This window comes from Ctenopharyngodon idella, chromosome 7 (genome assembly GCF_019924925.1).
Source record: "Ctenopharyngodon idella isolate HZGC_01 chromosome 7, HZGC01, whole genome shotgun sequence".
Lineage (NCBI taxonomy): Eukaryota > Metazoa > Chordata > Actinopteri > Cypriniformes > Xenocyprididae > Ctenopharyngodon > Ctenopharyngodon idella.
The window spans coordinates 8,975,550-8,987,955 of record NC_067226.1 but is presented as its reverse complement, the minus strand read 5'-3'; the positions used below and the strand labels follow the sequence as shown (position 1 = coordinate 8,987,955).

General features: G+C 37.2%; 1 protein-coding gene across 2 annotated transcripts in view; it reads left to right on the top strand.

Annotated features, from left to right (window-relative positions):
- smad3a (SMAD family member 3a) overlaps positions 1-11,290 on the top strand; it is a 38,000-nt gene extending 26,710 nt beyond the window's left edge. For both annotated transcript variants that reach the window (XM_051900246.1, XM_051900247.1), the window contains exons 6-9: positions 1,329-1,541; positions 2,946-3,083; positions 3,293-3,437; positions 8,776-11,290. In XM_051900246.1, the coding sequence (XP_051756206.1) occupies positions 1,329-1,541; positions 2,946-3,083; positions 3,293-3,437; positions 8,776-8,899 (620 nt within the window). In that variant the 3' untranslated portion in view covers positions 8,900-11,290. The remainder of the gene's footprint in view (positions 1-1,328; positions 1,542-2,945; positions 3,084-3,292; positions 3,438-8,775) is intronic.
- The last annotated feature ends 1,116 nt before the right edge of the window (positions 11,291-12,406 follow it).

The following is a 12,406-nucleotide window of genomic DNA, read 5'->3' as shown; positions in this document are numbered from 1 at the left end:
TTTAGACCGCTTCTATTAAAACAAAAAGTGTTTATATAAAACATTGCCTACCCTAGCTTTAAGAATTTGACGTGGCAATATAAAAATGGGGGGAGGGGAACCCTTATTCATCTTTAAATTCATCTTTAAATTTATCTTTAAAACCTTTTTGTGTATTCTCTTTTTTGGCTAATAAATTACACTTGTTAAATATCACAGTTATCATCAATACCGGTATATAGTGACACCCCTAGTCTTGATTCAGGGTCTGTCTGACATCCTGTTGCTTTAACAGTTCTTCTCCGTGATTCAGACGCTGATGCGACTGAAAGCCATGACAAAAGGAATGATGCTATAGCTGAGTTGTGCTTGCAATCTGAATTGAATGTGATGGGAGTAAAAGACTGGCCACCACAATCTAATACAAAGACAATAAATAAACTACATAACTTTCAAATGCAGTGACCTCCCTGGTTTTATGCAAAACACACAAACATACAGCGCAGAGATTGTAGACTGAATTATGAACTAATGACTGTAATGAATCGGTCAAAACAGTCTTGAACTCATGAGTGAATGGTCTGAATCAGTCTAATGACTCACTCGCTGACTGTGTCAGTCAAAGCAGTTCTTATTCACTCATTCAAGTCATTATTTTCCTCATGTCCAGCTCTATATGAACCAAGAACTGTTACTGCGTTATGTGCGTTTAAGGGCTTGTGAGATCTAAATCAGTGTTAATATGTTCATATAATGGTGTGTAATTGAAAATACACATTTAGAACATTTTCATAAACTGAGTGTTTGTTGAAATGTGTTTTCAGTCTTTCAGAGGAAATGGATTGCTAAATGGATTATTTGTATGTCCCCAAAACAACTTGGATGAAAACCGCCCACTCTAAACATCCTGTCAGTTACCATCTTAGCAAGGGAGGGCCCGCAATCCCTTTTGTAGCAGATTGTGCTTTTGCAGACATCGCTCAGATCCCACAGCGATTTCCCCTTTCTACAGCAGTGGTGTATGAGTGTGTGTCAAAGAGAAAGGCCAGTGCCATGAGCCTATAATTTTCTGTAGTTTTGTGTCCAAGTGATGATGATATTTCCCGAATCAGCCTTTTTTTCTGGGAAGTAACATTTGCTCTTGACATCATAGTGCCGTCAGTTCCCAGCCCCCATGCTCTGTTTCTTTGAATATTCTGAATCCCCACCCATTTGTTTTCTTTTTCCTGTCTTTTTTTCTTTTTTCTTTTCCACCGCCTCTTTCTGTGTATGTCTGTCCCTCTTGGATTCTCTCCTTTTATTGTTGTTCTCTCTCTCTCTCTCTCTCTCTCTCTCTCTCTCTCTCTCAGATCTACAGCCAGTGACATACTGTGAACCAGCGTTCTGGTGCTCTATCTCCTACTATGAGCTGAACCAGAGAGTCGGTGAAACTTTCCATGCCTCCCAGCCCTCTTTAACAGTAGACGGCTTCACAGACCCATCTAACTCTGAGCGTTTCTGCCTGGGCCTGCTGTCCAATGTGAACCGCAATGCTGCTGTGGAGCTCACGCGCAGGCACATTGGTACGCACACATCTGTCTCAAACACTTATTCATAAGACAACATTATTTTTATTTTATTTTATTGTATTTTATAATAATAAAATATATATATATATATATATATATATATATATAATATACAGTGCCACTTGAAAGTTTGTGAACCCCTTGCAGAATCTTTGAAAAATTTTAACAAAATAAGAGAGATCATACAAAATGCATGTTATTTTTTATTTAGTACTGTCCTGAGTAAGATATTTTACATAAAAGATGTTTACATATAATTCACAAGACAAAAAAATAGCTGAATTTATTAAAATGACCCCATTCAGAAGTTTGTGAACCATTGATTCCTAATACTGTTTGTGGTTACCTGGATGATCCATGACTGTTTTTTTGTGATGGTTGTTCATGAGTCCCTTGTTTGTTCTGAGCAGTTAAATTGCCCAGCATTCTTCAGAAAAATCCACCAGGTCCTGCAGATTCTTCAGATTTCAAGCATTTTTGCATATTTGAACCCTTTCCAGCAGTGACTGTATGATTTTGAGATCCATCTTTTCACACTGAGGTCAACTGAGGGACTCAAACACAACTATTAAAAAAGCTGCAAACATTCACTGATGCTCCAGAAGGAAACACGTTGCATTAAGAGCCGGGGGGTGAAACTTTTTGAATTTGAAGATCAAGGTAAATTGTACTTAATTTGTCTCCGGGAAACATGTAGGTATCCTCTGTTGTTTCCAAAGGGCAGTACTAAATGAAGAAAATTGATATTTAAACAAAATAAGAAAAATTTGGACATCTTCATCCTGTTCAAAAGTTTTCACCCCTGACTCTTAATGCATCGTGCTTCCTTCTGGAGCATCAGTGAATGTTTGAACCGTTTTTATTAGTTGTGTTTGAGTCCCTTAATTGTCCTCCGTGTGAAAAAGTGGATCTCAAAATCATACAGTCACTGCTGGAAAGGGTTCAAATATGCAGAAGTTGCTGGAAATCTGAAGAATCTGCAGGACCAGGAGGATTTTTCTGAAGAACAGAGCTCAGTTTAACTGCTCAGAGCAAACAAGGGACTCATGAACAACCATCACAAAACAAACAAAAAACAGTCGTAGATCATCCAGGTAACCACACACAGTATTAAGAATCAATGGTTCACAAACTTTTGAACGGGGTCATTTTAATAAATTCAGCTATTTTTTTTGTCTTGTGAATTATATGTAAACATCTTTTATGTAAAATATCTTAATCAGGACAGTACTAAATAAAAAATAACATGCATTTTGTATTATCTCCTTCATTTTGTTAAATTTTTTCACATTTTCACAGATTCTGCAAGGGGTTCACAAACTTTCAAGTGGCACTGTGTATGTGTATATATATATATATATATATAATATTTAATGTGGTAACTGTCTGTTTTTGCAGGCCGGGGTGTGCGTTTGTACTACATTGGTGGTGAGGTGTTTGCAGAGTGTCTAAGTGACAGTGCCATCTTTGTTCAGAGTCCCAACTGTAACCAACGTTACGGCTGGCACCCCGCCACTGTTTGCAAGATCCCACCTGGTAAGATAAAACAAAAGATGCTCAACAAATAGACCTAATCAACAGAGAGTTCAACTACTAAGTTACTGAATAGCTGTTCTGAAAAGGATGAATCAGAGCTCCTTTTTTGATAGTTGCATGACATTCAGCTAAATCAGTTTTGTCATTTTAGTTTGTTTTGGTTTATGTTGATTATATGAACTTTTACAAACCGCTTTGTGTCCATCCAGGCTGTAATCTGAAGATATTTAATAACCAGGAGTTTGCAGCTCTTTTGGCCCAGTCTGTAAATCAGGGCTTTGAGGCCGTTTACCAGCTCACCCGCATGTGCACCATTCGCATGAGCTTCGTGAAGGGCTGGGGAGCCGAGTACAGGTACGATAACTGCAGTCACTTCACTCCCTTTATATCTATCAATGCTCTTGCCACTTCTTCATTGTGGCCTTGATTTGTCTTGCTCAAAGACTTTTGCATCACTTGTGAAGTGGTATTACCCAAACCACAGAAGCCACCGATGCTTCCTGTTAAATTCTTTGAATTTGATTGCTGTAATCAGTTTTTTGTAGAAACAGGATTATGATTATTGAATGACTTAAACACTACAACTGGTTATTTTCTTTTACATTTACATTCATTGTCTTGATTTGATTTAAATTAAATAGACCGTAATAATAGAGATGTTAAAAATTCTGGCCAATACCGATAATTCTCATGTAAAGGCTGATAACTGATAAAATGCTGATATTAATATTCTTTTCTACTTTGTCTAAAAAAAAATCAGGGGCCGTATTCACAAAACATCTTAAGGCTAAAAGTAGCTCCTAACCTGCCGATTTAAGAGAAACTCTTAAAAATAATGGTCTCAGTCCTAAATTTAGGACTCCTAAATTTTTGCTCTAAGAGTATTTCACAAAGCATTTTAGTACTAAAACTAGCTCTTAAATCTGTGAAAAGTTTGGAGTAGTCAAGAGGACTCCTAAGTCACTAAGAACAAATCACAAACAATCCTAAAATGGTTGTTGCCAGCAGTCCACCCAAAGACACTGTACACCATTGAGGTAATAGGTGATAGAGCCTTGGGTGCTGAGCCTTTTCTTCAAAAATGCAGTAAATATTTTGATTTATAGATTTTAATCTGCGATGGCATAACATAAAGGTTAATTTATGTACAGGCAAAATGTATTGAATGATGGGGGCAATTGAGGGGCAATGTCCCCAAAATTATGAAGAGTAGTCAATCAATATGGGGTTTTCACTGATTGATTAGCAACTTTTCATTTTCCGTCGGTCTTAGTACACAATGTAACTACAGAAGAGTCAAGTTTTAAATAGGAAAAATATCAAAACTCTTTGGTCATTTTTGAGCGAGATGCTAACGGTCTAATCAGATTCAGTGAACTATGCTAAGCTACGCCAAAAGTGGTACCGCCAGACCCGGAGATCAGCTGAATGGATTCGAAAATGGTAAAACTCACCTGTTTAAATCTAGGGGAGTTGGAAAATGAGCTTATTTTCAAAAAAAGTGGAGTGTTCCTTTAAGCACCACCCGAAAAGGCATAAGGTCTTTATATACTTGTTTACTGTTTGTTGTAAGAGTGTTTCTGTGTAATTCGCTGTGTATGTTGATGATAATGCAAGGGGGAGAGAGAGAAAGTTTATGGATAATATTTTAATGCACACTTGCACTGTGTTTTATTAAGCTCTTACAGTGATTTTCTAGAGTGAAAACAGACGCTTCATATTTTGTGTGAAGTACAATAAGCGTTCGGTAAAGTCGAACGGGGTCCGGTACAACAGGCTTGTATTAATATAGTGGATAAAAACAAGAAGACAATATAAGTTATAACCGTAATTAAACTAAACTATATCTGTTCTATCTCCATGCAGCATATATTCGCAGTAACGTTAACATAACTTTCACACCAAGTAAAACAGCGCTGCATTACCCCACAATTTTGATTTGTCAGATAAAGTGACTTGTATGAGTAGTAATCCAGCACTTGCGGTGTTTTATTAGAATTAAATAAAATAATGTAAATTTAAGTGATCAAAGGTAACTGTAACAAAAGTTCAAGTTCAGAGAAGAAGGAGGCAGACATTAAACGTAACTGTAATTGCAATAATCATAAGCAACAAAACGGAAATAGCGGCAGCAGCCGACTGCGGCATATTAGCATAATAAAAACTGCAACGAAAAATGTCCCAGGCTCTCGGCCCTGCCCTGCTTCATACCACAGTAACGTCAATAAAACTTTAATACCTATGAACACGATTTATGCCTGGCCCCGTCGGATTGCGTTCAGTCGGCTGTGGAGGTGAAGATAGACAACTCCCATGATTCAACACTCATAGCTTCATGGCATCATCAAGCTATGCCTTTGTTATTGTTTTGAATAAGCGACCTTATTCTAGCGGCGAAACTTACATTCTGTGCCTTTTAAATCCTTCATTACCTAGGTAATTCGGAAAATGTATCAACTGAAAATAATTATCAGCTTATTGGTATCAGCCATAATTTTAATAATATTTTGCATCCCTAATATCTTGCATCGACTGGTAATGATAAAGTAAAAAATCTTTAATATCAGCAGATATAAACAGTAATGACAAGTTGGTAAAGGAAGTTCCAACCATTTTACTGCTCTCTAGGACAATAGGAGGGAATGTCGCTTTACAGCTGTTTTAGTATGGAAAGGCCTGCAGGGTCATGGCAGGGTCTGACAGAATGTGGTAATTGTTTTTCCCATTCTGGCTCGCTCTGGTGAAGAGCTCTGACGTAGCAAGGCAACCCGGTGTCCACCAGCCTAGCGTGTCCGTCATATAAACTGTTAGGTCTGAGCTGGCAAATCATTCCATACCAAACAAACTCGCACATGGCGTGCTTCAAAATGTCTCAGATTTTCCTGGTCTCTCTTTTTTCTTTTCCCCTCTTGCTCTTGTGAGTAACTTCATTGTTTGAGCCCATGGAACCAAGACCCTAATCAGAAGCAGTTGTGGGTTTTGACCATGGACATCTGAAGAGAAAGCTTGAGAATAGAGTGGGAAAGAATAAAACTGGTGTGTGAGAGAGTGAGACTGTGGTTTCCAGACAGCTTGACATGTGGAGAGACAATCTGAGCTGTGTCGGGTTTCAGCAGACACCCACTCTCTCTCTCTCACGCCCCTCCACATTTCCCCACCTTCAGATTCACCTCTTTAAGTGCTTGCAAACTCTCCCTGTTGCAGTTTAAAAAGTCAATTTGAGCATTTTATGGTTGGACCCTGTATTTACCATCATGTCAGTGAATATCATGACACAGAACAGCACAGTGCCATTGTCTTCTCTCAGTCTGTCACCTGAGTTGCCCCAGATTACTAGGTCAGTCTCTACTGTAGATTTCACCTCTCCTCATTTTTGCTTTTATGTCTTTTCTAAAACTTGACATTAAAAGTGCTAATAATTTTGCAGTATCTACATGGAAGAGGAAACTCCTGAATTTAGGAATAGACTTCCTCTTTCACTTCCTCACTCCTGCTCTCCTACTTTCTCCTTTACCCCTACTCTATCTCTTTTTATCTCTTAGTAGACTTTGTAGACTAATGGAGGCTGTGACCTCCGCTTATTCTGAATTTCAGCGCTGCCCTTATAAACAGACAGGGGTTTGTTCATAGATGGCTGAAAGATTTACTTGAGTAACATTCTATTGATCAATAGGAGAAGCTGCTAGGAGATAAAAACAGTGGGCAGACACATCATTGTTGGATGAAACTGTAATGAAAAAGGTCTAAAATGTAATGGTTACATTATGAAGTGATTCAAAACAGTTTGAATAACCAAAGTAATTAAAAACCCTGAAGTGCTAAGAGGCAGAATATTCTCCAGGAACACACATGCTACTTTTTAATTATTTTTATTTAAAAATACCATTACATGAGCTATATATACTCTACTGTTCAAAAGTACGATTTTTAAAAAAAGAAATTAATACTTCTATTCAGAAAGGATGCATTCAATTGATCAAAAGTGACTGTTAATGTTACAAAATTTTGTTGTCAAATAATGTTCTTTTGAGCTTTCTATTAATCAAAGAATCTTGAAAAAAACAACATTGATGATAATAAGAAATGTTTCTGGAGCACCAAATCAGCATATTAGAATAATTTCTGAAGGATCATGTGACACTGAAGACTGGAGTAATGATGCTGTAAATTCAGCTTTGAAATGAGTAATGATGCTGAAAATAAATTACATTTTAAAATATATTGAAATAGAAAACAGTTATTTTAAATTGCAACATTATTTCACAATATTTTTGATAAAATAAATGCTGCCTTGGTGATCCTAAGAGACTTCTTTCAAAAACAAAATCTTACCAACCCAAAACTTTTGAATGTTAGTGGTGTAGGATATTTAAGCTTCAATTACTGTAGGATTAATTTACAACTTTTTTTTGTTCAGTAATGGATTTGTTTTCTGTTGAGCTCCGTTTAATAGTACACACACACAAACACACATACATACATACATTATATATATATATATATAATCAAGTACAGCAGTACAATTTAAAAAACCTTTTTTCCATAACATTTTTTTCCACTACTTCAAAGTGGCGTCATTCACACGTGTTCTTATTCTCTGAGTGCTGGAGTGACTGTAAGTCATGTAGTAGGAGAGGGATTGAGATTCAGGAGAGACTTACACACGTGTGTGTGGGTGGAAGGATTAGAGGAAGTCCCAGTAAGGAGTGGAACGTAAGCAGTGTGAGGTATTATGAACAGCAGTTCCAGGACAAAGTCTGTTAACGTGTTTGAGCACAAGTGTGGGGACTGAGACGAGTGTTGTGTAAGCATTGTGGAATGTAAAATAAGTGTCTTTGGCAGTAAGTATGTCCCTATGAGGGACCAAAGCAAAGAACAGCAGAGCAGTTTACACACGTGGTTTATATCCAGACAAACCGGCAAACTGTGAACTACCTGTATCTCTTGACAGTCATTCACAGTAAATGATGTTCGTGAGCGATTTATTAACAATCTGTACATGCTTGGGGAAAAAAATCTGTACATACATGAAAAAAAATACATTCAAATTCTGTCATGATTTACTCAGCCTGTTGTCATTCCAAAGCTGCACGACTTTCTTTCTTCTGCTGAACACACAAGAAGATGTTTTGGTGATATGTTAAATAGTTTTGGTGACCATTGACTTTCATTGTACGTGACATTTTTCAGAATATCTTCTTTTGTGTTCCACAGAACAACAAAAGTTATACAAGTTTTGAACAACATGAGTAAATGATGACAGAATTTTTATATTTGGGTGAGGTATATTTTGAAGCCACACGTCATGTTCCAATTTCATTGAATTATTAGAATATAATAAAATATCAAACCAAGTGGCATTTATTCAAAAGAAAGATATTTCAAAAAGTTTGGTAGGTTTTAAATTTTCGTCATTTGGCAAAAATGGTTGTGATCAAAACAAAGGCATGTAACATATGAAAATGTGCAATGATAGTCATATGCTGATCGCTGAAATCGCCTAAGAAATGCAATATAAAGTGCATATGATGGATCTCTTGAGAAAAAGATTGGGAAACACTGATCCGATGCAGTTAAATTTATATTTAATTACATAAATTTAAGTGTGGTTTAAGTGTATGAATATTTTTGGCCACTGTGTTTTTCTGCTTTCTGACGTCTCTCTCTATTTCTCTCTCTTTAATGCTGTCAGGCGGCAGACAGTGACTAGCACCCCCTGCTGGATAGAACTGCACCTGAACGGTCCTCTGCAGTGGCTGGACAAAGTGCTCACTCAGATGGGCTCCCCCTCCATCCGCTGCTCAAGTGTATCATAGGAAAAACACTCCCTGCAGAAAAAAAAACACAACATATACAAACCACGTGATCTGGAAAAAAAAGTTTCTTCAGGAGTCGAAGGCTGAAGACCTTTATACCTGCCAACTTATTGGGTTCCACAGACTTGGTAGCACTTTCACACGTGTTTCTCTCATGTTGGAGGAGTGTATTACAGTATGTGTATATACTCGTTTTTATGTTACTGTTAGCCATTTTTATTGCCATCATTAATATAAAATATTGCCATTTATGATATATTTTGTTATATACTGTAGCATGTTTATGTAAGATGTCTCCTCTGTCGTGTCTGTTATGATGCTGTTATGTTAGGTACATTTTTACCATAACAGGCTTGATTTTTTTTTTTTTTTTTTTAGAGACATGAAAAAAGTGCTTTTTTGTAAAGTGAGGATATTAAGTTTTTCAAATATCAGTTAAACTGTATTTTTGATCTTTTTTTTTGGTTTGATCAAAAAAATGGAAACTTTGCCCATCTCATAATGTTATGTAGTACATATCAAGAGGTATTGACCTTCCTCATGAGAAAGAAACAGGATATCTTTGACTTTCCATGTCTAACATTTTTTAACAGTGTTTTCAGACATTGAAAACTCAAATTAATATTGTTAAAACATTCATTTTTCCATATCCCGTTTTGTCCTAGCCAGTGAAATGAGCTGTACAGCACTTTACAAAAATATACAATAGCTATTTACCTTTTTAAAATTCACTAAACAGAATGCTATATAACAAACTTCATATGTGCAGTTTATGTAACACTTGTGAAGGTGTTATCTGTGCTTCACAATATCTCTGTTATGTTTGTTGAAATGTTACAAGCTTTGTCATTGTACAGGTACTGAGAGTTTTTCATCTCTCATCACGGACCCATGCTAAGCATGTATGTTTGTGTGTGGAGGTTATATGAGGATGTTTCCAGCCGTCCTCTGTGAGTGGTTTGTAGCATCTGGTCTGGTGTTGAGTTCAACTTTGTCTGCAGTGAACCGGCCGTCTGTTCTGTGTGATGGGAGTGAATGAATGTGAATTATTATATTGAGTTTTATAGGATTCATCACTCATAACTCCATGTGTTGTGCCGCATTTCATTTGTTATTCTTTAGTGAGTGGGTGAGGAGCTGTTCAAGGTCTGGTGAGGTCTCTCAGTTGTCTGCTTCGGAAAATAAATTTCCTCTTCGTGTTGTGGTGGTTTTTGAAAACTGGGCATTACATCATTTTGCACACAAAGTAGTTCATGCTTCATATCTCACAGTGTTGGTTGTGTCTGTATACATCTGTGGATATGAACTCTTACCTGTGAGTCCTTGTGTCCTCAAATCTTCTAGAAATGAAACTGAGTGAGTGTGCCTTCGCATCAACTTTCACAAAAGAGTTTGTAAATAGTATATTGGAGACTTCTTTACAGGTGTTCATTCATATTGAGTAAGTGGGTTGTCCAGTGTTGGACTACTCAGGGTTGTGATCTTTTCGCAGCTGAACTTGTAAATATGTCTGATAAATTGATTATGCATGCCTATTTTCTGAAATTCATGCCATTTGTACTGTAGACTCTATTTTGCTACCAAATATTTTTTCAGAAGCGGGACGGGAATGTAAATGCTCTTATCTGTGTGTTTGTAACCGTCGAAGAAGTGGGGTGGGGGGCTGTACTGCTGGCAGGTTTTTGTAAGGTTAACCCTGTATTTTTATATACGTCAGATACTCATAGGATATGGAGAGGGGCTTGTGGAAGGGAAATGTCACAATGGGCTTTGTGAAAGCCAGATCATGTACAGTACTTTCAGTTAGCAGCAGGTCAGTGTGATGCGCTTGCAATGAGGAGCTCTTTGCATGGCTTTTGAAATCTCTGGTCTCCCAATGTGTTATAAAGGAATCATGGAGGAAAGTTGCATTTAGGTGCATCACGTACTTCTCGGATAGGAGAAAAGATGTGTAACATCTGTGTGCTTAAATGTTCATGTTTCAAAACGTGTTATTGTATGAATAGGGTTCCTTGAAATGTATTTAAAACCTCTTGATGACATCCGGCAAAGACAAAATAGAAGGTACTGATATTATTCAGGAAATGATTTATTGTCCATCTAAGCAAACATTAGCTGTTTTCTTTGAGAGGAAGAAAATCAAATCTCATTTTCTCAACAAATTGTTGAATATATTTTAAGTAATGTGCATTTATTGTGCTTGTGTTAAACTTTCACGTTCAGTGACGTTGTGGCTTAGTGGTGATTGTTGTGCTTGACATGTTAGATTTTTTTCTCTGTATAAGTATATAATCTTTATTATTTCTCTCCATCTTTAAAGATTGTCGAGAAAAAAATATTTGTTTGTTATTGTTGTACTTTTAATAAATATGTAAATGGAAAAAAGTCTCACCTGTTTTGTTAGGCCAGAAAAGGTCTTTACAATCATTCTCCTCTATGTTCCAGTCAAGTGCTTAATTTTCGATCATGACAATGCTGTAAAAGGTGCATTGGTATGATACAGGTAACACAACCCTGGCCTGTTACCTATAACACATTTCCCTTGCTGAAATATGAAAGCTGTCTTTGTTCAAAAGACCCTAAGGGCAGGGAGGTACTGGAATTCTTCTGAACCATGATTACATAAATTATTTCAGGCAAATGCTGCTATGCAGCATCTACAAACTACCTATGCCTTATTGATGAATCAGATAGACACCAGACTAGGAATTAAGCTGCTTAAACTCTCAACCCAGCTCTGCTGCTGAAAAATTAACACTGAGGTTTGAGGGTCAAAACCTACTAACACTGAGGCTCATGAATGATTCACAGCTTCTTGAATGTGTAGGGCACTGTATCAAGGTTTGTTTCAGGTTCATGAGGCAGCTGAGTTTGTTCCCCTAGGTTTTTTTTCCCCCTTTTCAAATTTCAGGTTAGATGTACAGTAGTCCAGTGGATTATTTCCTTGACGCTGGCGCTCTCTGTGGGCAGATGAGAGAAACGCATCACCACATTTCGCTGTCAGAAGCGTACAGTATGTTGACTGAAGCAGTCAGACGGGGAGAGTTTGTTTACGCTTTTGGATCACCTTCACTCATCGTTTAAATGCCTCCGATTTTTTTCATTCAACCAAAACACTTCACACCTGGTCTTTTTTGCAGAGTAAACCCTGGATTAGAGTTTCTGGGCCTCACCTATAGGCCTACAGTAGTTTTGTTGTAATAAACACACTAGTCACGTCAGAATTCAGGTACTTTCGGAATATACACTGAATTCCATGAAGAACTTGCTTATTTGCCTTTGAAGTCAATGCTTTACATTTTCACGTGTGAGTATAAACTGAGATTCCCGAATGTGCGTTGTCAATAAGGACAGAACACTTCCTATCCCAAAAGAGTCAGACGTCTGAGTCGAAACAAGAAAAGTGGCGGAAAACCCAACGTACGGTTCAGGTAAAAAATAATAATAAGGACAGGTACAAAAATTCGTTCCTAATTTGTTACATTTTATTTTTGTTTAGCAGCACTC